Source organism: Schistocerca gregaria, chromosome 4, assembly GCF_023897955.1.
Source record: "Schistocerca gregaria isolate iqSchGreg1 chromosome 4, iqSchGreg1.2, whole genome shotgun sequence".
NCBI classification, from domain to species: Eukaryota; Metazoa; Arthropoda; class Insecta; order Orthoptera; family Acrididae; genus Schistocerca; species Schistocerca gregaria.
This window is the reverse complement of record NC_064923.1, coordinates 326,967,271-326,993,597: the sequence shown is the minus strand read 5'-3', so window position 1 is coordinate 326,993,597 and position 26,327 is coordinate 326,967,271. Positions and strand designations below refer to the sequence as shown.

At 44.5% G+C, this 26,327-nt stretch overlaps 1 protein-coding gene and 1 non-coding gene across 2 annotated transcripts in view; both read left to right on the top strand.

Annotated features, from left to right (window-relative positions):
* Positions 1-26,327, top strand: part of LOC126365739 (uncharacterized) — a 106,240-nt gene that overhangs the window by 43,168 nt on the left and 36,745 nt on the right. The window contains exon 2 of the mRNA XM_050008189.1: positions 10,537-10,904. Within this exon, the coding sequence (XP_049864146.1) occupies positions 10,537-10,904 (368 nt within the window). The remainder of the gene's footprint in view (positions 1-10,536; positions 10,905-26,327) is intronic.
* Positions 19,331-19,405, top strand: Trnat-ugu (transfer RNA threonine (anticodon UGU)). Its single transcript has one exon. It is a non-coding gene; the product is annotated as a tRNA-Thr (tRNA).

Genomic DNA, 26,327 nt, shown 5'->3' with positions numbered 1-26,327 from the left:
GCCCGTCGACCTGGGACCGGACCGCAGCGACGCACGGATGCACGCTAAGACCGTAGGATCCTACGCAGTGCCGTAGGGGACCGCACCGCCACTTCCCAGCAAATTAGGAACACTGTTGCTCCTGGGGTATCGGCGAGGACCATTCGTAACCGTCTCCATGAAGCTGGGCTACGGTCCCGCACACCGTTAGGCCGTCTTCCGCTCACGCCCCAACATCGTGCAGCCCGCCTCCAGTGGTGTCGCGACAGGCGTGAATGGAGGGACGAATGGAGACGTGTCGTCTTCAGCGATGAGAGTCGCTTCTGCCTTGGTGCCAATGATGGTCGTATGCGTGTTTGGCACCGTGCAGGTGAGCGCCACAATCAGGACTGCATACGACCGAGGCACACAGGGCCAACACCCGGCATCATGGTGTGGGGAGCGATCTCCTACACTGGCCGTACACCTGTGGTGATCGTCGAGGGGACACAGAATAGTGCACGGTACATCCAAACCGTCATCGAACCCATCGTTCTACCATTCCTAGACTTGCCGTTCCAAAAGGACAATGCACGTCCGCATGTATACCGTGCCACCCAACGTGCTCTAGAAGGTGTAAGTCAACTACCCTGGCCAGCAAGATCTCCGGATCTGTCCCCCATTGAGCATATTTGGGACTGGATGAAGCGACGTCTCACGCGGTCTGCACGTCCAGCACGAACGCTGGTCCAACTGAGGCGCCAGGTGGAAATGGCATGGCAAGCCGTTCCACAGGACTACATCCAGCATCTCTACGATCGTCTCCATGGGAGAATAGCAGCCTGCATTGCTGCGAAAGGTGGATATACACTGTACAAGTGCCGACATCGTGCATGCTCTGTTGCCTGCGTCTATGTGCCTGTGGTTCTGTCAGAGTGATCATGTGATGTATCTGACCCCAGGAATGTGTCAATAAAGTTTCCCCTTCCTGGGACAATGAATGCACGGTGTTCTTATTTCAATTTCCAGGAGTGTACTTCTGAAATTTGACGAAACTTGTGGAAGTCGCCTTGCTGTGGATTTTTCCAAGTCAAAGAACTTGCAGAAGTGGTTTCTACAAGCGACTTGCGGAAGTTTACTTGCTAGTGGACACAAGACGTAAAAGAAGGTATCTTTTGACAGCACATATCCTGAGGCATGGAGGAGCAGTTAATTTGGTGAAGGAAGGAAGAGTGTAGAGTCGAAACTGTAGAAATCAATCAAGGCTTGACTGTAGTAAGTTGCCTTATCGAAAGTAGAGATGTTGAGAAACACAGCTGCTGTACAGTTATAAGGTTTATAATTTAAACAGCAATTAGCCACAAGTACGATATAAAAAGCTCTTTAAAATCAAACAATTTACCGGTTTCGGCTTTATTATCAAGGCATCTTCAAATGGTTCTTAACGATTTCGTTTGCTTTTCTGTTGGGACCTCGTTTCATACTCGTTACTAGTGTGTGTACTACGATAAACACACTATTCCGTTCACTATTCCGTAAACTTATGACCTTCACAGAAACATTTATGAAACGATTTTGAAGTTAATAAAGCGTGAAATGTGGCGAAAACTTATTTGCTATTCCTATGGGACGAATTGTCATGTATTTGTGTTATGCAAACGAAAGTTAAGACATTTTTACATGTGCGCTATGTGAGTGCAAACGTTTTGTTAATGTTAGTGCTTTCATTCGTACAATTGAATAGGTACATTATAGTGACAGACTACTTAACCACAATCAGCATCCAAAATATCTGGAGCCTACATTGCATCAGACACTGCATTACAAGAAGCATTTGAAGAACACCGCAGCGAAGATACGAACATCTTACATAAGCTGTGCTCGAATAACCTACGGCCCCACTGCTGAAGCCCTGCGCACTTCAGAACTTTGACTAGTCTACCCTAAAACGAATACACTGAGGTGAAAAAAGTAATAAGACAGCAGCATGTATATACACAAATGGTGGTAGTATCGCGCACACGAGGTATAAAAGGGCAGCGCATTGGTGGAGCTGACATTTGTACTCAGGTGATTCTTGTGTTCGAGTCCGACGTGATTATGACCGGAAGACAGGAATGAAGAGACACTGAACGCGGAATGGTGGTTGGGGCTACACGCATGGGATATTGCATTTCGGAACTCTTTAGGGAATTCGATATTCCGAGATCCTCAGTGTCAAGAGTGAGCCGAGAATACCAGATGTCAGACATTACTTCTCACTATGGCAAACTCAGTGGCCGACGGTTCCATTTAACGACCGAGAGCATTGGCGTTTGCGTAGAATTGTCAGTGTTAACAGACAAGCAACATTGCGCCAAATAACCACAGAGTTCAATGTAAGACTTACGACGAACGTAGCCCTTAGTACAGTGAGGCGAAATTTGGCGTTAATAGGCTATGGGAGCAGACGAACGATGCAAGTGCCTTTGCTAACAGCACAACTTCGCCTGCATCGCCTCTCTTCGGCTCGTGATCATATCGATTGGACCCTAGCTGACTGGAAAACGATGGCCTGATCAGGTGAGTCCCGGTTTCCGTTGGTAAGAGGTGATGGTAGGGTTCGAATGTGCCGCAGACCCCAAGAAGCCATCGACCCAAGTTGTCAAAATGGCAGTAGGCAAATTGGTGAGGGTTCGGTAATGGTGTGGTCTGTATTTACATGGAAAGAACTGGATCGTCTGGTACAACTGAACCCGCCATTGACTGTAAATGGTTATGTTCGACTACTTGGAGACAATTTGAAGCCAATCATGGACTTCATCTTCCCAAACAACGAAGGAATTTTCATGGATGACAAGGCGTCATGTCACCGAGCCACTGTTATTCGCGATTAGTTTGAAGAACAGTCTGGACAATTCGAGTGATTGATCTTGCCACCCAGATCGCCGGACATGAATCAAATCGAGCATTTGCGGGATATATCGAGGGGTCAGTTCGGGCACAAAATCTTGCACTGGCAACACTTTCGCAATTATGGACGGCTATAGAGGCTCAGTATTTCTGCAGGGGACTTCCAACGACTTATGGAGTCCACGTTACGTAGGACAAAAGGAGATCCAACACGATATTAAGAGGTATCCCATGACTTTTGTCACCTCAGTGTTTGGTGCTGCTGTACTGCTCAATAGCGCACACAGACAAATGCTCGACACACAGCTGATCAGCACAATGAGAATTATCAGTGGCACACTAAAATCAACCCCCCCCCTCCCCATCGAATGGGTATTGAGCCACAATCCGCCCCCTTGCCTTCAACGAAATGCAGCTCTTCTCCGTGAGTTAAATGCGTACAAGGCAACTCGCAACTGGCTATCCGTCAAGATGCGGTTACACTAGAAAGAACCTGTCTACGATCAAGAAAACCATTCATGAAAATAGCCATGGAACTGCACATTTCTCAGTTGAACTTCACCGACTCACGGTAGCGAGACTGGACACAGGCTTGCCCTCCACATTGCTAGAATTTGCACTGCATAAGAAAGAAACACCTGCCTTCGACCAGTCGCCCAGAATATGGACAACGATTAACAGAATACGCACCAATCAGTCAGAAGCGTCGACTCTCTTGTAGATGGGGTAAGGCTCCATCTCCAAAGTGCGACTGTGGAGCAACCAGGCACACGGTTTACATAGTTACAGAAAGTCCCAACAGAGCGTATCGCGGTACCTTCAACGATTTCCTGACGGCAACGAATGTCCAATTGATTAAATTAAAATTTCGAGTGTCTCTTTGTAAAGCACATGTGCTACTGTTTGTATTTTATTTAACACTGCAGTTAAACTATATACTGCTAATAAAACTGTAAAACTGTCGTGTCTGTCTGTCTTTACACGCTAATCTCCAAAACCGCTTGATGAATTTTCATGTGGTTTTCACTGGTAACTTGAGCTGTGTTTGGGTCATCGTATAGGCCTTATTTCGTCAAAATCGGACCACAGAAAAGAAGTTTTTTCTATAAGGGGCGATCAAAAAGTTTTCTTTACAAGGCCGTACAGTCCAGAAACCGCATATCAATCAGGCAAAATCACCGTGAGCACTAATGCAACACCCCTTCGACGCACCAGGCTGAAGGTACCTCTTTGGTAAAAGACCATATTCTGCTGCGAGAGGAAGTCCGTAGCTCCCTGCTGCATGTCCTCGTCCCACAGGACTCGTTGAGCCTACAAGACCTTTTTTAAGGGACCATAGGCGTTATAATCGTACGGAAATGGAAATGAGCGTTTGACGTCATTGGCCGGGCCGGCTGCCTTGGTGCAGGTCTTATTAAATTCGACGCCACATTGGGCGACCTGCGCGACGGATGGGGATGAAATGATGATGAAGACAACACATCACCCAGTCCCTGAGCGGAGAAAATCCCCGACCCAGCCGGGAATAGAACCAGGGTGGACTGCAGTCCGTCACGCTGACCATTCAGCTATCGGGGCGGACAATCGTACGGAGAGAGATCAGAACTATAGGGCGGGTGCTCGAGAGTCTCCCACTTAAGTTACGAAATCTCTGATATGGAGACGTGCGTTATCATGAAGCAGCACCACCCTCTGTCGCATACAATTAAACAAATATGTTTTCGACAGACATGCTGCCCGATACAGATTCCTCATATCTGAAGGATGTCTGCCGGAGTTTGTCGTATGACAGCCAACAAAAGAATAAAAGAATGTTACTACTGTTTGCACACATTTGGTGATAACGTCATCATAGTTCACGTTTCCGCATTTACCACATGCACGTCGGAAAGACACGAATGCCACACTAATCCCTTTCGTACAAATCTAATGGTTCAAATGGCTCTGAGCACTATGGGACTTAACATCTGAGGTCATCAGTCCCCTAGAACTTAGAACTACTTAAACCTAACTAACCTAAGGACATCACACACATCCATGCCCGAGGCAGGATTTGAACCTGCGACTGTAGCAGAGGCGCGGTTCCGGACTGTAGCGCCTAGAACCGCTCGTCCACCGCGGCCGGTTCCCTTCCCTACAAGTCAGTGTTCATATATCTGCGTCGGAAACGCGGTAAGTTGCATGTACGCCCTCAAACGGAAACTTTTTATCGCCTCTTATACAACTATTTTGTCTGCCTATCTGTATGTCTGAACACGCTGATCTCGGAAACTATTAGACGAATTTTCGTGAGGAGTTCGCAAGTGAATGAACGTAGGTTGGGGTAACATATAGGTCCAATTTCATCAAAAATATACCAGAGAGAAAAAGACATTGTAATTTAAAGTTTTTGGAGTCTTCTCGGCTTAGTAGTTAGGAAGTTTATTTAGTGATGGCATGGTATACTAAACAACCAGTACATGGTGCCATTAGTTTGTGCTTATTTCAGTGACAGAAGTATTTTCGGAAGTTTAAGTCAGTGACAGAGTTAAGCGCGCAATATTATCTTTGTGTAACGTTAGGAGTATGCGGGCGAGTTATTCGTCCATCTAGGGCTGGTATGGAGGAGAGCTGAATTTGCTTGTTTAGCTGGGTGCGAGTCAGAGGGACGAATATGTTACGCGGCTCTTCCAGGTGAGTTCAGGTGGACAGATAAAGAAATTTTGGTGCCTAAGGGGCCAGAATGTAGTCGAATTAAATCGGGTGATGCTGCGGGAATTAGATTAGGAAATGACACACTTAAAGTAGTAAATGAGTTTTGCTATTTGGGGAGCAAAATAACTGATGATGGTCGAAGTAGAGAGGATATAAAATGTAGACTGGCAATGGCAAGGAAAGCGTTTCTGTAGAGGATAAATTTGTTAACATCGAGCATAGGTTTAAGTTTCAGGAAGTCATTTCTGAAGATATTTGTATGGAGTGTAGCCATGAATGGAAGTGAAACATGGACGATAAATAGTTTGGACAAGAAGAGAATAGAAGCTTTCGAAATGTGGTGCTACAGAAGAATGCTGAAGATTGGATGGGTAGATCACATAACTAATGAGGAGATATTAAATAGAATTGGAGAGAAGAGAAATTTGTGGCACAACTTAACTAGAAGAAGGGATAGGTTGGTAGATCATATTCTGAGGCATCAAGGGATGACCAATTTGGTATTGGAGGGCAGCGTGGAGGGTAAAAATCGTAGAGAGAGACCAAGAAATGAATACACTAAACAGATTCAGAAGGATGTAGGTTGCAGTAGGTACTGGGAGATGAAGAAGCTTGCACAGGATAGAGTAGCATGGAGAGCTGCGTCAACCAGTTATTGGACTGAAGACCAAAACAACAACAAGGGGCCAGACAATTCTCCAAGAAGTGGTGGAGTGTCAACGCCGAAAGATGGCTTCATACAACTCAGCATGAATCTATAACAATTCACAGTCAAGTATTAACGTAAATCTGTAAACATCTTCGAGCTCAGAAAAATGAAGTGCATCCAATGGCACAACAATATTTCAATATCTTTAAAATTACGACAGTTAATATTTCACACCAAATAAATATTTAGGCAATGAACCTCTGAACTAACAACTTTTAAACACTTCATGCGATTTCAACACACAGTATCTCAGATGATAGCATTGCGCTATAGCTCTCTAAAAGCTCTATAACTGTATCTACTTTATTTATTGGCTTATTACGTTTTTTATATCTTTTTATTATGCAGATGTTTGTCAGAATATCATATCCTTCATAACAACTCAGCAAATTTATGCAGCGTAAATGCCTCACATTTTGTCATACCTGTCTATTTATTTAATGAGCAGTTTGCTATTTTGCCCGTGACTTTATTTAAAAGTTAATTGTAACTGGTAATATGTAATTTTAGGTTATTTAAGAAGTGGTCAGTCTCATGTGTTAGCTGACACCATCTTTGTAAAAGAGTGCCTAAAGGTGCTTCTGACAGGCAAGCATAAGTTAAGTGTTAAACGATATTTGACAACAATCTGCTTTCATTTATCATGAGTGCACTTGCACAAGAGTACTAGGTTAATTATTTGTAAACAAACATTTATTTACATTTATTATGAGTGGTCTGAGTGTTACCAAATGTTTAATACATTTCCTCTTTAAATATTGTTGCAGTGGAGTAGCTTAGTTTGGTAAGTGGTCAAGTTGATTGAAATGATGTCTGTAGAATCTAAGAATGATGTATTTTTGGTGGGGACGTCATTCAGCCACTAGAAAAACAGACAGTAGTAAAACACTATGGGAGTCAAGTGGAGACAGACTTTTTCGAGTGAAGAGCTCATAGGAGGGATTACGAACGCTTGGATGTTCGTTCTGCAAGAAGGCAGACCTGCCAATGGTATAGGGTGATATATGACTGAGTGGGTGGCAGATTCTGTGCGGTGAACAGCTGTCACGGGGGTTAACTTTCGAGGACACTGTTACGTAAGTTGTGGAAGGAGGCAGACCTGTCTGTGTCATCATGTGCATGGAGCGGGCGTTAGACTCTGGACAGTGAACGGCTGCTACGGCACTCAAACTTTTGGAGGGACTTTATATTTTGAGAGGTCCAAATGTGCTCCAGTACAGGACACAAACTTTTTCCGCTTGTATTACGGAACTGAGAGTAGAAAGAGTATGAGTTACTGTTCTTTGTTTCACATGTGATGATTCGTAACTCATCATGTTGAACTCTGCATTGTTTTGAGCTGATGAATATTTCGTGTATTGTGATTACAAAATGCTCATAATTTTCGTCTATTTTTTGTTACAATTTAGTTCGGGAATTTTGCTACATTACTCATAACTCTCTCAATGTCACTTTAACGTATTTGATAAGGCTATTGACGGTCTGTATTTTAATCGAATATCGTAGGGCCACTTACCATTTATTTGAGATGTCCTTTCTTGGATAAACATTACTCAAGATAATTCTCTGCCATCTACATCAATTACACGTATTAGAGCAGAACACTTTTTATTAAGTTATTTATTTATCTTTTATTTTATATTTCTGTGTATTTTTTAATTCGCAATTCTAGACAGTGCATAGACTACTTGACTGCACGAACACGGCTACAGATTATCACTTGCAAGGAGTAGGCTGCTGGGCGCTATAGCAGACATTCGTGGCTCGACCCTATGACTGCATCGAGCTATTCTTTTTAAACAGAGCTGTGCGTAGCCCATGTACTTGAAGTACGGGTAATCACAGATAAACACGTAACTGGTCTGCTCGTATGGGATGCTGTTTAGAAGAGCAATTCAGAAGCAGAAAACCGTCAAATACCGTCACATACGGATCAATCTTTTCGTTACAAATACAAACCTAAACTGAATTTATTTGGCTAGGTTATAAGGATTTTTCTGATTTCCTGTCACGCCGAGAGGCCCGGGTGCGATTCCCGGCTGGGTCGGAGATTTTCTCCGTTCAGGGACCGCGTGTTGTGTTGTCCTCACTATCATTTCATCATCACCAGTGGAAGGCAACGGGAAACCACCACAGTAATCACTTCCTAGACGCTTACTAAGTGGGCCTCTCTGACGAGGCTTGCCCCATGACCATGCCTGCCGTAAGGCAGAACACAAATTGAAAACAAAAATTAAAAACTGAATGAAATTGCTTTGCTTCTTTCGATTGGTTTCATTTATTGTTGACTTCTTGGCTAGGATGAAGTGATTCTATAAGGGTCCCGTGTCTACCAATCGAGGTACAGAACCTAAGCCCTTCTTTAAGTTCCGTCACGAAGCATGGGCGTATAGCTAGTAAATAAATATGTTAGTGCACACAATCAGTAATCGGTGCAAAACAAGGTCCCAGCAAGAAAGAGATGAAACATGTAAGAGTGATCTGAAGATGGGCTCATAATGTTTTGATTTAAAAAGTTTTTTACCATACTTGTGGCTAATTACAGTTTAAATTATGAACTTCATAAATGCAGTCACATCCCATGCAAGGGGCCCGGGTTCGATTTCCGGCCGGGATGGAGATTTGCTCCGATCGGGTACTGGGTGTTGTGTTGTCCTCATCATCATTTCATCCTCATCACCGACGCGCAAGTCACCCAATGTGGCGTCGACTGAAACACGACTTGCATTTGGCTGCAGAACTTCTCCGGATGGGGCCTCCCGGCCAACGATGCCATACGCTCATTTCCAAATACACTACTGGCCATTAAAATTGCTACATCACGAAGATGACGTGCTACAGACGCGAAGAACATGCTGTGGTATCCAAATGATTAGCTTTTCAGAGCATTCGCGCTAGGTTGGCGCCGGTGCCGACACCTACAACCTACTGACATGAGGAAAATTTCCAACGGATTTCTCATGCACAAACAGCAGTTGACCGGCGTTGCCTGGTGAAACGTTGTTGTGATGCCTCGAGTAAGGAGGAGATTACGACTTTGATACAGGTCGGATTGCAGTCTATCGCGATTGCGGTTTATCGTATCGCGACGTTGCTGCTCGCTTTTGTCGAGATCCAATGACTGCTAGCAGAATACAGAATCCGTGGGTCCAGGAGGATAATATGGAACGCCGTGCTGGATCCCAACGGCCTCGTATCACTAGCAGAGGACAAGACAGGCATCTTACCCGCATGGCTGTAACGGATCGTGCAGCCACGTCTCGATCTTGAGTCAACAGATGGAGACGTTTGCAAGACAACAAACATTTGCACGAACAGTTCGACGACGTTTGCAACAGCATGGACTATCAGCTCGGAGACCGTGGCTGAGGTTACCCTTGACGCTGCATCACAGACAGGAACGCCTGCGATGGTGCACTCAACCGGGAACCTGGATGCAAAAATGGCAAAACGTCACTTTTTCGGATGAATACAGGTTCTGTTTACAGCATCATGATGGTCGCATCCGTGTTTGGCAACGCCGCGGCGAACGCACATTGGAAGCGTGTATTCGTCATCGCCATACCGAAGTATCACCCGGCGGGATGGTATGGAGTGCCATTGGTAACACATCTCGGTCACCTCTTGTTCGCACTGACGGCACATTGAACAGTGGAACATTTCAGATGCGTTACGACCCGTGGCTCTACCCTTCATTCGATCCCTGCGAAACCCTACATTTCAGCAGGATAAATGCACGACCGCCGGTTGCAGGTCCTGTACCGGCCTTTCTGGGCACAGAAAATGTTCGACTGCTGCCCTGGCCAGCACATTCTCCAGATCTCTCACCAACTGAAAACGTCTGGTCAATGGCGGCCGGGGAACTGGCTCGTTGCAATACGCCAATCACTACTCTTGATGAACTGTGGTTGACTCAATACCCAGGCGTGTCAAGGTCGTTATTATGGACATAGGTGGTTGTTCTGGGAACTGATCTCTCAGGATCTATGTACCCAAATTGCGTGAAAATGTAATAACAAGTGTTTGTCCAATGAATACCCGTTTATCATCTGCATTTCTTCGTGGTGTAGCAATTTTAATGGCCAGTAGTGTAAACGCAGCAAGAAAGTTCAAATGGAGATAGATTCCAGTTGTTGGGCAGAGATTACGAGGTTCGAAGAAGATTGACTAGCGTGGAGAGCTGCATCAAACCAGTGTTCGGCCTAAGGATCGTAGCAACATGGGGAAAGGCCTTTATGTTGAGACGTTAGTGCGAGAGTGCGATTTTTTTTTTGTGATGACAGGAGAGACTCCACCCGATGAGGCGCCGGCGGCAGTGGTGGAGCGGCAGGAAGAGGAGTCGGCGAGCAGCGGCCGCGTGCTGGAGCTGCAGGTGGAGATGCGGCCGGGGCGCGGCGGCGCGGCGGGGCTGCACGTGACGCGCACGCAGTGGGACGTCTTCCCCTGGGTGTCGGCCGTGGACGCGGGCTCCCCGGCCGAGGCGGCCGGGCTGCGCGCCGGGGACTGCCTGCTCGCCGCCGCCGGCCGCCACCTGCTGGGCGTGCGAGTCGCCGCCGTCGCAGACGCCGTGCGCCGGGCCGCCGCCACCGGCCGCGTGCCGCTCTCCGTCTGGAGGCCCGACGCCAAGCACGCCGTCGGCTGCAGCGAAGAGGTTAGTATACTGCAACATGTAAAGGAGTCCTCATCTGACAGCTAGCGAGTCCGCCTCAGCAGCTCAGTGGTCTGCAGTTTATAAAGGGTGGGACAGATAAAAGCGTTCTAGGGTTGTCGTTGTTATGGTCTTCAGTACAGAGACTGCTTAGATGCAGCTCTCCATGCTACTCTATCCTGTGCGAGCTTCTCAATCTCCCAGTACCTACTGCAACCTACATCCTTCTGAATCCGCTTAGTGTATTCATCTGTTGTTCTCCCTCTACAATTTTTACCTTCCACGCTGCCCTCCAATACTAAGCTGCTGATCCCTTGATGCCTCAGAACACGTCCTCCTTCTAGTCAAGTTGTGCCACAAATTTCTCTTCTCCCCAATTCTGTTCAATACCTCCTCAGTAGTTATGTGATCTACCCATCTAATCTTCAGCATTCTTCTGTAGCACCACATTTCGAAAGCTTCTATTCTCTTTTTGTCCAAACTATTTATCATCCATGTTTCACTTCCACACATGGCTACACTCCATAAAAACACTTTCAGAAGCGACTTCCTGACACTTAAATCTATACTCGACGTTAAAAAATTTCTCTTCTTCAGAAACGCCATAGGTGGAAACATGTTCATAGGTGGAAACATGTTGCCTGGTCGGACGAGTCTTGCTCCAAATTGCATCGAGCGGACCGACGTGTATGGGTGTAGAGACAACCTCATGAATGCATTGGCCCTGCATGTCAGCAGGGGACTGTTCGAGCTGCTGGAGGCTCTGTAATAGTGTGGGTCGTGTGCAGTTGGAGTGATGTGGGACCCCTGATACGTCTAGATACGACTGTGCCAGGCAACACGTATGTACGCATCCTGTCTGATCATCTGCATCCATTCATGTCCATTGTGTATTCCGACGGACTTCGGCAATTCCAGGGTGACAATGCGACACCGCATACGTCCAGAATCGCTACAGAGTGGCTCCAGGAACACTCTTCTGAGTTTAAACGCTTCCGCTAGCCACCAAACACCCCAGACAAGAACGTTACTGAGCATATCTGGGATGCCTTGCAACGTGCTGTTAAGAAGAGATCACCCGCTCGCACTCTTACGGATTTATGGACAGACCTGCAGGATTCGTGGTGTCAAATCCCTCAAGCACTACTTCAGACATTAGTCGAGTCCATGCCACGTCGTGTTGCGGCACTTCTGCGTGCCACAGCGGTCCTACACGATATTAGGCAGGTGTACCAGTTTCTTTGGCTCTCCAGTGTATGTACGTATAAAGAGAGACGGCCAACAATCTCTTCATTGCAGATGCACACCAAGCTGGAAATCTTACGGGAATCGGCGAGGTGCCGCGAGTAATGAGGCTAATGAGCTGGGGCACTACATCAGTAGTATGGGTGCTATCAGCTGAGAATTTGGGTCTGACGGGAGGCGTACTAGGGTAGTCTGTGCTGTTGTAGTGACCACTGCGTCCAGTTGGCTTAGTGGTCAGCCTAGTAACCGGGAGACCGGATTCGAATCCTGGCCCAGAACAAATTTTCACCTGGCCCCATTGATATAAATCAAGACTACTGGCAGCTAATGTCATTAATTACTTTTTGACTTGAGATTCAGTCAGAGAACAGTGAGTTCGATCGATTCGGAAGAATTTTATAAACTCAGTCTCATGAAAGAATTGGCGAAATCCTACTAATGGAAAAATAAGGACATGACGAAATTTCCGTACCTAAGAACTCGTAAGTTGCACAGGCTACACCATTAGACAAGAAGAGAAATAGAAGTAATCTGCTGAATTACGGACATGTATCATTGACATCCGTTTTGTAATTCATTTTAAATTAACTTCTCGATGCTCTAGAGAATTAAGACTTTCAACATTTCTCGGAACTGCCTGACGACGCATTATTAACTCCCTTTTCTTGTACGGGGTGTGGCGAAGTGCACTTTCTGTACCAGTGCCATTTTCCCGTTCTGCTCGCGAATGGTTCATGAGAAGAAACGGTCGTATGGGAAAATCCACACTTCATCGTTACCTCGGAGATGCTGTGTACCATTTTTCGTGCACCGACTACAACACTACGTTGAAAGTCTCTTAAATCTCGATAACCTGCCATTGTAGCAGCAGTAACCGATCTAACAACTGCCTAGACACTTTTTGTCTTACATAGGCGTTGCCGACTGCAGCGCCCTATTCTACCTGTTTACATATCTCTGCATTTGAATACTCATGCCTATACTAGTTTCAAATGGCTCTGTGCACTATGGGACTTACCAGCTGAGGTCATCAGTCCCCTAGAACTTAGAACTACTTAAACCTAACTGACCTAAAGACATCATACACATCCATGCCCGAGGCAGGATTCGAACCTGCATTCTCGCGGTTCCGGATTGAAGCATCTAGAACCGTTCGGCCACCGCGGCCGGCTATACCAGTTTCTTTGGCGCTTCAGTGAATAACTGATGTATGAACTGTTCACCTCTTTTATTTATTGCATCCGCCTCACTATTTAAATCTTACCAGTATTTTCATAGCTATTAAAAATTCACAATCACAAAGTTTCATGACTATTGACATGGGATTAGGAATATGCATGGGGCTGGAAAAAATTGTTTTAAACTTTTTAGTCCGATTTGAAAATTTGATATATTAAAAACTGATAGAAGACGGAAACAGACGACTATCTACGTGCCTCTATAAGTGCTGTAATCTCATTTGTCTTATTCTCATAATCCCCACGCGGGATGTACGTTGCTGGTATCATAATGCTCACACAGTCCTCTTCGAATACATGTTATCTAAATTTACCCAACAGTGTTTCACGAAAACTACGTCACCTTTCATCCAAGGGTTCCCATTTACTAAGTTGCCAGTGCATTTTCGTGTGGGCTACACCAACCTGGTAGAGTCTTACCACAGCTCTGTACATTCGTTCGATGGCTCTTGTCGTGTCCACTTAACAGGGACTCCAAAAACTAGAAAATTCGCTATAGTTGGTCGCACGAGCATGTTATATGCAACTTCCCAGACGATCTCCGACAAATCTAAGCTTTCCATTGGTCTTCCCTGGTATCCAGTATCACTTCTCGCGTCGCCGCGAAATACTTATACTATGTGACAAGGCTCAAAATGTTACCCACTAATCTTGTAATGAGAGATTATGAACTTCTTACTCTATATTATAGGCGTTATTTTACATTTACACACATTTAGAGAGAACTGCTGTCTCTCCTCTCGGAAAAGTAGAAAGACAGTATCTATTTCAAACAGGCGCATTTCCACTGATTCATTGATAATGGATTCAAAAAGTTCGAAGTATAAGGCATATTATATGTTTCATTGTATTTCATCAAGTGACCGGTAGAAAAACGGTGTTCAGCGATAGTGAATTTGCTGACGTGGAGAAGGCGAGTAAGCGACTAAGCAATGCGCGTGTTTTGCCCTATGTAACATTTGCCACACTTGTACAGAATCCTAAACCAGCTGCCCTGCGCTTCTCTGAGTCGTCTGACCGGTCACAGAAGCATAGAGAATTTTGACGGAGGACGAAAGATAATTTTTACCCTATTTTTACGCAGAAACATTTCCAGTATATGGCATGCAAGCTGTCGTCTTGAAGGCCTCATTCTATGGCTTCTGCTGCCATTCATAAGCCCACAGCGCTCTCTGTATCTGTTGAGACAAATATCCATTTTCTTGGAACACAGTTTGGAGGTATTGTTTGCAGAATATCGGCATCCGAGAAGTTGTGGGTCTGTGAATCAACGTCTTCGGAACGCCTACTGTTTTATCTGGATAGTGGCAACTAGTTGCTTGTAAATATAGATCTATGTGAGTGAGCTTTCGAAATACCGAAGCCGCGTGGAGTGGTTGCGCGGTTAGAGGTGCCATGTCACTAATCGTGTGGCCCCTCCCGACGGAGGTTCGAGTCCTCCCTCGGGCATGGGTGTGAGTGTCGTCCTTAGCGTTAAGTTAGTTTAAGTAGTGTGTAAGTCTAGCTGTTTGGTCCCTTAGGAATTCAAACACATTTGAACATTTTGAAATACCGAATGCCCAAGTATCCCATCCCCGGACTAAGACATCTAGAAGTGGTTTCCAGTTAATGCTGGATGGATCGTGTGATAGAAAAACTTGATGCTCCTTGCAGCTGGCGTCGTTATGTGATTTTACCGTGTGAAGATACTCGATCATGAGGCGAGCTTCCACCACGGAGAGCCCACTGAGCACGAAGAGGCTTGCAGCAGAAGCGCATGCGTTCAGGTAACACATTCGCGGTGGCAATTCACAGAGGAAACTCCCCATTGCTCTCCTCTCAGGCTTAGTGATAAGCTGCCTGTCAAAAACTGAATACAGATCAAGCGTGAAAACAGGAAGAAGGTGTACTGAACTTTGGAAAAAAGAAGAAAAACAGAAACTGTGACAACGCAATGTTGAGGCGCGTGAATCACTCTCGTGTCGTGGTTGTGTGGTCACTGTGTTGGACTGCGAAGGGGGAGAAAAATTGCTCTGAGCACTATGGGGCTTAACATCTATGGTCATCAGTCCCCTAGAACTTAGAACTACTTAAACCTAAGGACATCACACAACACCCAGTCATCACGAGGCAGAGAAAATCCCTGACCCCGCCGGGAATCGACCGCGGGAACCCGGGCGCGGGAAGCGAGAACGCTACCCCACAACCACGAGTTGCGGACGCGATGGGGGAGATCCGGGTTCAAATTGCTCTCTGTACAAACTTCTTTTTTTTTTCGCAAAATTACGAAGTTTCCCTCCGGTCATTGACGTGTCTGTTCGCTGGATTCAAATTTGTTTACGTGTCGCGGCGTGATGTATGTTTCCAACAGCGACATGTAATGGAGGGACCTCCAGACTTATGTTTGTCCTACACAGATACCACATTTTATGCCTCTTGCGTTCCGTTTTGGAAGTTCTGACTCTTGAATTCCTTCGTTATAACATAGTTCACACCCGTTTATAAGTTGTTTTCATTTCTGTGAGAGATCTATGCAGCATCTCGCCTGCTGTCACTATTCATCACATTTACTTGCGACGGTAATATATTCTTACCACATGACTCATATTCTGTGACGACCTTCTTCCTGTTTTCATGCTTGATCTGTGTTCAGTTTTGGCGAGCTATCCAATGGGCCACCTTACCACTAAATATGAGGGAGGTGGGGGGTGGGGTGGGGGGGGAGCGATGGGAAATTGCCCTTGTGAGTACATCATGCAAGCTGCATCGGGTCTTAAATAGCGGTGCTCAGTATACATTCGCCAGTATACTCCTGCAGATGGCTAGAAGGTTCTGTGCCGAAATATCGTGGCAGCAAGTTATTGGCATCCTGCAGTTACCCCGAAAATTTCGTGGAACAGCACAGAAAACAATTCAGACACGGAAGTGTTCTTATTTCTGCTGTTACTCTCAAATTGTCTTTGTACGCAGTTTTTCATTAGTCAGCACTGACGGGTCCCAACGGCCGGACGTGTGCACTTTGAGCTGCGCTACAGCGCCTGACTCAGCGGTTCCACCCACTTCCAGCTGCTAGTCCTGCAACAGCCAGATAGTGCAATCAGAAGCGAACTTCTGCCCGCTTCTTAAAGACTACATTTTGTCGTTACCTTCTCCCTAAATCAGCAAACTTGACGCGAACTGTTGTGCGTAACTGTTTTCGATGCAGCAAATTGCATGTATCTTTTTCTTACAGGTAGCAGTCAAGTTATCTGCCGTTATTACAGATGCGCTCAAGCAACAAATACGCAATGACAACTGAGTACACACATGTGCCAACGTGGTCTTAACTAAGGGAGCTCAACGTACCTTCCCCAGTATGTACAGGGGGTGAAACCCACATAGGGACACTCCCTTGGTTCGCTCCCACGCCACTTCGAGCGCTGCAAGTTTTATCAATCCACCATTACACTTCTTTATTATTCTGATTGCGTTCTTGTCGCATCCAGTCTTGGGTGGGGTCAATGATTCCAAATTTGTTTTTGTTTCATATAAAACAGAAGCTGCTTTCGTTGCATGGTGTTCTGCAGACTTAAATGCATCTCTTATTGCGTACGAATCAAAGAGTGAACTGCTCGAGTCAAAGGCATTGTATGTATATTGATCGTATTCTTCGTTATTTTTGTTTGCAAAAAAAAAAAAAAAAAAAAAAATGGTTCAAATGGCTGTGAGCACTATGGGACTTTACATCTGTGGTCATCAGTCGCCTAGAACTTAGAACTACTTAAACCTAACTAACCTAAGGACATCACACAGATCCATGCCCGAGGCAGGATTCGAACCTGCGACCGTAGCGGTCTCGCGGTTCCTGACTGAAGAGCCTAGAACCCCACGGCCACACCGGCCGGCTTTTGTTTGCATCCGTTATCCGTACTTTCTCTCATTTAAGGGAGAACTTCATGTTAGCAGGTTCTGATAGTATTGGTATTGAGCTTTATTATATCTTGCCACGGAGAGAGTATGTAATTCTGCTTTGGGTGGTGTTGTTTCTTGCCTCTGAGTGCCATGCATTTTATAGTGTCTTGCACAGTATGGATGTAGATACAGATGAGTAGACCCTATGTTTTGTAGTCTTGGTGATTACACAATTCTTTCTTACAAATGTTAAAAATTCGATAGTACTTACGCCAATGTTTTCACACGTTGTTAATAGGTGCTGCAAACAACACATTTTTCAGAAGTCAATTAAGTTTTCGGAAACCTCCATTAAATGCGAGATGAAGAAAAACAAATAGGAATAAAAATAACGTCGAATATAAGCAATATAGTGAGCAAACAATGCATTTAATTCGCGCAGTTAACATACGGATTCGTAAGTAGTAACAAATAGACATGATGTCACAGAATATGATGCGACGAAACCAGTTTGTATTTCATATGAAAGAAAAATAAATATGTAATCATTTACCTCACTCAACATTACGGGTGAGAGCAAAAACCGTGCAGAATACGAGTAACATATTTACGTTGCAGTTTAAATAGCAGCCGGCCGGGGTGACCGAGCGGTTCTAGGCACTTTACCCTGGAACCGCGCGACCGCTACGGTCGCAGGTTCGAATCCTGCCTCAGGCATGGATGTGTGTGATGTCCTTAGGTTAGTTATGTTTAAGTAGTTCAAAGTTCCAGGGGACTGATGACCTCAGATCTTAAGTCCCACAGTGCTCAGAGCCATTTGAACCTTTTTATTTTATTTTTTTTTCAAATAGCACAAGATGGTCGTAACCAGGAAAATAATTGCCACTTGATAAGAGCCACACGATCGAAATTGCAATACTGGTTTTACAAATAAATACACTTTACCACCAGACTCATCCATAAAGTATAAATGAAAATTATTATCGTCTAGTACTAGCATTTCGAAAAGGAATAATACGGACTTCGAATCGAAGATTTACTCTTAAAGAACCCCTACAAATAGTCAAGAGTCGTAAATGTTGCGGCCATCATGTTGAACCGTCTTGACCGATCCATCTGTCCAGAATGGCTTCATCCAAGAGCTGGAGAAGAAATAAACCCCAGTGTGGCGATGCGCCACCTTATTGAAACATTAGACATTTTTGAAATTCCTGTTTCTCAAGTGTAACGTAAAGGTCCGACATGTCCAGGCTCAGAGAAAAAGAACGATCCAACAACTGTGTTACATGTGAAAGTGTATGAATAAAAAACTTACCGAGCTAAGCAACCATTTTCACCAACTGCATAGCTGTGTCTAGCATAGTTTATTAGAAATAAATTTTTGCAATAAGGGAGAGGTTTATGCTGCATTGTGCAGCAAGTCACTGACATCTGGCAGTTCGTCCGAAATTTAACAGAACACTCTAGACGCCGGAAAACTTTTGAATTTCACATATTTTTATTCTAATTATATGCAGGAGTTCTTGTCGCGATTTTTGTGTTTGCCCGTCATATACCGGTGGCTGGACATCTTCTTGGTCTGTCCTTACGCACGTCAACCACCGCTGTAAAATAGCCTAACAGTTGACATCGGTCAATAGTGGAAAATTAGCTATAACTGCAGTAGAAGGCTGAAAAGTTGTCACTTCAGAAATATTGTGCTACTGTGATAATTGCTTGAAAAAAGTAACACGCATGTAGATTAAAGCCCGTTGCACAATTAAAAGAAATAAAAAAGCAGACGACTTAACTAAGCTTATGTAATATGGTGTCTGTTCTTTCAGACATATCTGAAAGAACAGACACCATATCCATATAAGTATATAGTTCTGGCAATACCGGCCATGATCATCTTCTTCTGTGCGAATGCACGCATGTTACCCGAACTCTTACGGGACTTGGTAAGAATGCCTTCCACGAGTAATGAGTGTGTTGGGGTGGGACACTACGAATGTAGTGTGTGGACATACAAGGTGACAATGTAGGTCTCGCGGGAGGCGTGTGCGAGATAGTCCCTGCAGTCGCACTATCCTCTGTGCCCTCGGTGGCTCAGAAGGCTAGAGCGTCTGCCTTGTAAGCAGGAGATCCCGGGTTCGAGTCCCGATCGGGGCACACATTTGCACCTGTCCCCGTTGATATATATCAACGCCCGTCAGCAGATGAAGGTATTAGTATATATTGTTCAGACTAACTTAACTAAGCAGTCTGTACACAATGGATCACCGTTAGCCATAGAGGCACATTTCGCGAAATATCTAACATAATTCGTAAAACAGCGCCCGCTGTCTGGTAAGTAGCGGCCTCGGCAGAGCTCAAAAATTGAAGAACGAGACTACGCGAAAATCCAGCCACAAATTCGTAGGAGGCCTTCATGTGGTTCATCAACAGACCCAAATGGGCATCTATATCAAAAGTAGCATTAGACTAAATTACAGATGACCTTAGTACACCCGTTTTGACTACATATAATCAATCTCCATACCTTCGAATGATACTGTACGACGTTTAGAAACATAAACCAAGTTATACGTATTCCGATTCCCAAATTATCAAGATTCCGGCGCCAAGGTTTTAGCATCTATCAACAACGGTAAAATATCGCAGCTAGTGTAGATTATCTTTCAGATGCAGCTGGTACAAAAAGGGCATAAACTGTAACCTTTTTTGTGTTCAAACATTTTCAGTACTTAACTGTTGATGCTATTCGACAATGGACATCTAGAACAAAGTATACCTGAAATAATGTTCATTGGTTCAAATGGCTCTGAGCGCTATGGGACTTAACATCTGAGGTCATTAGTCCCCTATAACTTAGAACTACTTAAACCTAACTAACATAAGGACATCACACATATCCATGCCCGAGGCAGGATTCGAACCTGCGACCGCAGCGGTCGTGCGGTTCCAGACTGAAGCGCCTAGAACCGCTCTGCCACACCGGCCGCCTAATGTTTATTACTTGTTACTTGTAATGTATCTGCTGTTACATACAAAGGCGGAAAAAATTGCAACGTCAAGATGGAGTTGTGCGACATACACGAAAGTTGGTGGGCGTGTTCGTACTTCTGAAATATGATATCTATTCAGATCTCAGTACAGTCGCCAGCAGCGCCACTGTGCGAATGCATATCAGGTTCTCTTTAAACATACGCTGTGACCGTCGTGAGCGTCAGTTACCTTTGAGATTGGACGTGATGAGTTGATGTTAGTCAAGAATACCTTTAAGGTGACCAAGGCGCCTTTGTCAACGCGTTTTTGAGTTTGAACGAGGTTGTGTAATAGGGCTACGAGAAGCTGGATGATCCTTCTGCGATACTGCAAAAAGACATGGCTGGCAGCCACTGTATATGATTGCTGACAGCGGTGGTCACGAGAGTGTACGGTCGCAAGAAGGACGGGCTCCGAACTGTCACGTGACACTACCCAGGTGGGAGATCATCGTGTTCGGCTAATGGCTCTGGCCCATCGTACAGCATCTGCAGCAGCAACATGAGTAGCACTTGCCATCACAGAGACACAAAAAACTGTTACAAATCGGATATTTCAAGAACATCTCCGAGCCAGATTCTCTGTAGCATGCGTCCCATTCACCTCAAATCACCGCCATTTGCACCGTCAGTGACGTCAAGCGAGAGCTCGTTGGAGGGCAGTGTGGAGGTCTGTTGTGTTTTCTGATCAAAGCTTGCTCTGCTTTTTTAGCTCCAGTGCCAGTGGTAGCCGTGTGTTGGTTAGGGTAACAAAACTATCTGCGTGATAGACACACATGACCTACAACTGGAGTTATGGTCTGGGGTGCGATATCATGCGACAGTAAGAGCACTCTCGTGGCTATCCCACGCACCCTGAATGCAAATTTGTACGCCAATCTGGTGATTCGTCCTGTTATGCTGCCATTCCTGAGCAGCATTCCAGACGGTGTTTTCCAACAGGATAACGCTCGCTCGCATACTGTTTTGGCCCAACATGCTCTACTGAATGTCGACAAGTTACCTTAGCCCCCTAGATCACCAGATCTATCTCCAATCGAGCACATATGGGTCATCATCGGATGACAATTCGAACGTCATCCATAAACAGCATTAACCGTCCATGTATTAACCGATCAAGTGTAACAGGCATGGAACTGCAGCCCACAAACCGACATCCAGCAGCTGAACAAGACAATGCAAGCACATTTGCATGATTGCATTGAACACTGTGGCAGTTAGAGTGGTTACTAATGTACCCGCATTTCAGATTTGCAGTTCCGTATCTCGAACTTACATTAACCTGCGATCTTGCAATGTTAATCACTTAAGTATGTTACCTAGACAAATCTACTCCATTAATTTTTAGTGCTGTGATTTTTCCGTTAATATAGACACGATACAATAGCGTATAACGGAAGTCATATACCAAAATAAACAAAATACATACATAGTGCGATTTTCCTTAGGCCGCAAAAGTAAGCAAACAAGAAGGTGCTCAGGGGAGAAGAGAGCTGTGGGGGAACAAACCTGCCTCCATCTTGCAGGCCACACAACACATACTGACAGTGGTTGCCGATACTTCCTTGGCTCTTCGGGGTTGTACTCAAACCCTGTATCAGACCTAGGTTAGCGTCTGATTTCCTTTCAAAATAAGAAAATAATGACCAACACTCAACAGAAAGCAAAATAAATGAGGAAGTACTGGCCCAACCTTCACAGTGTATGCTACGCAACAACTGTCCAAAACACCCTTCAGATAAAACCGTCACGTTTAAGTTGGTAAAAAAATATTTTTTTTATTTGTCTAGTGATTGGTTGAACAAATAAATTACAAATTAGTTTGTTATTTGATACCCTGGATAAAATGAACGCAAGTAGTTGGAGTCAGTATGATTGATTAAACTATACAACATTTTAGTTTATAGTTTCAAATCGGGGGTCTATTTTTTTAACGTAACTCCAGTCCTTTTCCGGTTGAAAACAGTTGACACTGCAATGCCAGCTGCCGTCTAATGCACTAAGCCGGTTACTCCTTTCGCCACGATACCTCGGGAAAACTTTAAAGAGTTCAGGGAGACATATAAGCCTCACACTGACTTCTCTTTCAAAAAATAGTCATTTTCAATTATGTGACTGTATACATCCCAGGAACTAAGCAGACCAATTAGTCGGTACTGTCTACTTATACGAAATCTTTATTCTAACCGCTTCCTGCATGACGTCTCATTTCCGATCCCCGGAGAACAATTCTCATCCAATGCTCCCACCTCATGTGTTCCCCCACTACCACAACTATTTAACTTATCATCGACTGTCGCTTTTATTGCCTCCCTCCCAGCCGCACTATCACTAACGACATATCTTAACACAATGTAAAATCTGCATTTTTCTACCCTATTGACACGTTTACGTAAATGACTTATTATATGAAACGTGCTAAAACGCAAGTTAATTTGTTCTTACACAACATATAATCACTCAGTTATCAATGTTAAATTAATGGTTTGCAACACCACTGAGCTAATCTATTCATAACTAATAAATTAAACCACAAGAAACTATGGATATAACTCATTACTAAAATGCAATTTATGGTATCACCGATCATTTATTTCGTCTGTATTCTCTTGACATAAAACTACATACGTCTTACTTTTATGTAATGAGTGTGGGATAAAGTAAACGAGGTTCTTAATTTTGCATGCGCTGCTATGTTTTCTTATGTTATTAAATGGAATTTCCATATCGCTGTTGGTAACTTGGAATCTTAATTTTAATTTTTTGATAAGTTCCCAATGCACACGCCTGCGTGTATTCTCTTCGTCACGTTGGCTGCCCAAGGATACCTGAACTCCTCTCGCTAAGCACTTTCAGCCCATATCGGTACCACAGGCAGTGCTGAGTCTTCCGCAGCTGGACATTCTTGTTTCCATTCAAACACCAGCAGTCACATCTTTCACATATCAAGGACTATACGTATGAATCGATTTAAAGTGGAACGACCACGTAATATTAATCGACAGACAGATTCATTTGAAGAATTCTCAGGAAATGTCACCCATCTACAAAGTATGTAACTTACAAAAGCCTACATGAATAATACCAGACAGGACTGATAGCAGAAGCAGAGAAGACGCAAGTAAGAGCAGTGCGTTTCGTTACAGGGTCATTTAATAAGCGCAAAAGCGTTAAGGAGATTCTAGCAAACTCGAGTGGCAGACGATGCAAGAAAGGCGTTCTGCATCACGGTGTGGTGTACTGTCCGAGAGTGTACGTTTCTATTGGAGTCAACCAGTATGTAGCTTTATCCTGCGTATATTCGCGGAAAGAGCATGAAGGTAAAATTAGAGCGATTCGAGGTCGAAAGGAGGCTTACCAGCAATCGTTTTATCCACAAAGCATGAATACTGGAACAGGAAAACGGTGAAGCGACAGTGGTACACAAAACACCCTTCTCCACACACCGTAAAGTGTCTTGCAAAGTATAGATTTAGTAGATACGGTAGTAGCTGCAACTTTTCATCTTTACTTACCACGCAAAGCTCTTTCTAGGTAGGTGGGCTCTCACAGCCGACATCGAGCTAATATCTGGGTACAACCACTCTTGCTGGGAAGTCAAAGAACGCTCAGAACCAACGCAGATGTTCACTTTGGTCAATCCTCCCACAGGCCAAAGTTTCCCACAAAAGGCTGGCGCATTGTCCGTCAGTATGATTTTAAGCGGGAGAAACGTCCTCCATTGCCATAATCTCACACGGTTTCGTTGTATATGTTATTTACACATACCAAAAAAAGTTTTGAATCATCCTGATATGTCATGCAGGTGTGTTTCTGTTGTATTGCTGTAACGATCGAAAGACCACCCCTGACGTTGTTTGTAAACATACACACAATTACCATGAGTGCTGCCTAGGATAGAATGCCGCTTTCGAGTTAATTGCAACGTTTCAGTTGAAAGTAAAGTATCAGAACGGAGGCATTAAAGACGTAGAGCGAACATTCATCATGCCACGAAGGACAATTGCGACCGTTGATCACGTTACTCTCAGAAGGCTTGTCAACGAGGGTGCCCGACGTGTGCACCGGAGGCAAATTGATGTGATGCAGACGTGGAAACGGTTTCAACTAACAGGCAGTGTTGAGGCCTAACACCACACACGCCATCCACATTCGACGGATGCACAGGATTGACGGTAGCTACAAGTTTTCAGTCAAAGAAACCGTGAGTTGAGTGCTCCAGGACTGAATTCGGTGTTCGAAGAGGCTACAGGATGTCATGTATCGCATCACACTATTAGCAGACGATTGCATGATGCGAATCTTCATTCCCGGCGACCATGGCAAGCACCACGTCATACCCCACAAGGCCACGGACTCCGTTGCAGATGGGCGAGCAATCATACAGACAGGTCGCCCCAGGATTGGCGCCGTATGTTGTTTACGAACGAAACTCGGTCATTCGTGTACCCTGATAATCGTATACAACTTGTTGGGAGACATCTCGGTATGTCGAACGCCTCAAAGATTGTGTCCGGCATGCGCATCAAAGTGGTTCTGGAGTGGTGTTCTGGGGTGGCATTGCATGAGGCCACCGTTCACTTATCGTGGTGGTTGAAGGCAGTCTCGCTGCTGTAGGCGCAATGACGAGATTCTGCAAGCAATCGTCGGACCATATCGCCAACATTTTGTGGACGACAACTCGCATGCTTGCGCTGCTCTCGTGAACACGTTCTTTCAGCATGTTAGAGAATTGAGTAACTTATGTGGTTCTCCCGAAATGATGTGGTACCTGCAGTTCTTTATTAACAACGACACACAACTATATACTACGACAGTGAGCCGACCATCAGAATTACACGAACATGGGTGAAGGGGGCGGGGGGGGGGGGGGGGGGGGGGGGAGGTGCCCCATGGGACCAGTGCTGGGGCACTCCTGTTCCTTATTTATATAAGTGATATGCCCTCTGGTATTAGAAGTATTTATAAAATATTTCTGTTTGTTGATGACACTAGCTTGGTAGTAAAGGATGTTGCGTGCAACACTGGCCCTGTTTCAAATAGTGCAGTTCATAACATAACAAACTAACGCTAAATCATAGTAAGACTACGTTTTTACAATTTCTAACACACAATTCAACAAAAACCGACACAGAGTGGGCATGTGATTAAAGAAACTGAACAGTTCTAGTTTCTAGCTGTTCAGATAGATAGCAAACTGTCGTGGAAAGCCCACGTTCAGCAACTTGTTCAAAGACTTAATCCTGCCAAAGTAGTCTACTTTGCTTATTTTCATAATTTTATATTTTTTCATATTTTTTATAACCTATGGTATTATATTTTTTGGGGTAATTATTGCCATTCTCAAAGTATATTTTTTGCTCAGAAACGGAAGATTCGGGCAATAAGTGGTGTAAGCTCGCATATCTCTTGTCACACACCGTCTCATTAGTCTGGGTATTTGGGCATTGGCCTCTCAAAACATATGGTTTACTGTCGTTTCTTGTTAACAAAATCAGATTATTCCCATAAATTAACAGAATTATCACGTTTCACTCAGTTGGCAGTAGGCACAAATCCAATCTGTATTACGATCGCACCTCCTTAACAATTGTGCCGAAAGGTGTGCAGTAGACTGCTGCATGCATTTTCAGTAAGCTACGACAAGAATTCAGAGATCTTAGGAGTAATCCCATGCGCTTTCAAATGGAAACTGAAGAGGTTCGTCATGGGTCACTCCATCTATCCTGTTGAGGAGTTCCTTGAAAAATTGAGCTGATTCCTGTGTTATATTGTCGATTACGTTTATGTAAACTTAACGCCTTGTCTTTTTTGGGTTCATAAACATTTTATTTTATCTGTTATTACTTTTATGTTGTAATTTCGTGTCCTGACACGTTCCATGACCTTGGAGATTTGCTCCTCAATTTGCTCCTACAGAACTAGACGTGCAAAAAAATAAAAATAATAAAAAAATTATTTGGAGACCACAAGTCCAGAGCGAGTCTATTTACATGCAACCTAAAACAACTCCTAACAGTTTAAAGTCTGTGAGTTGAACCTTCTCG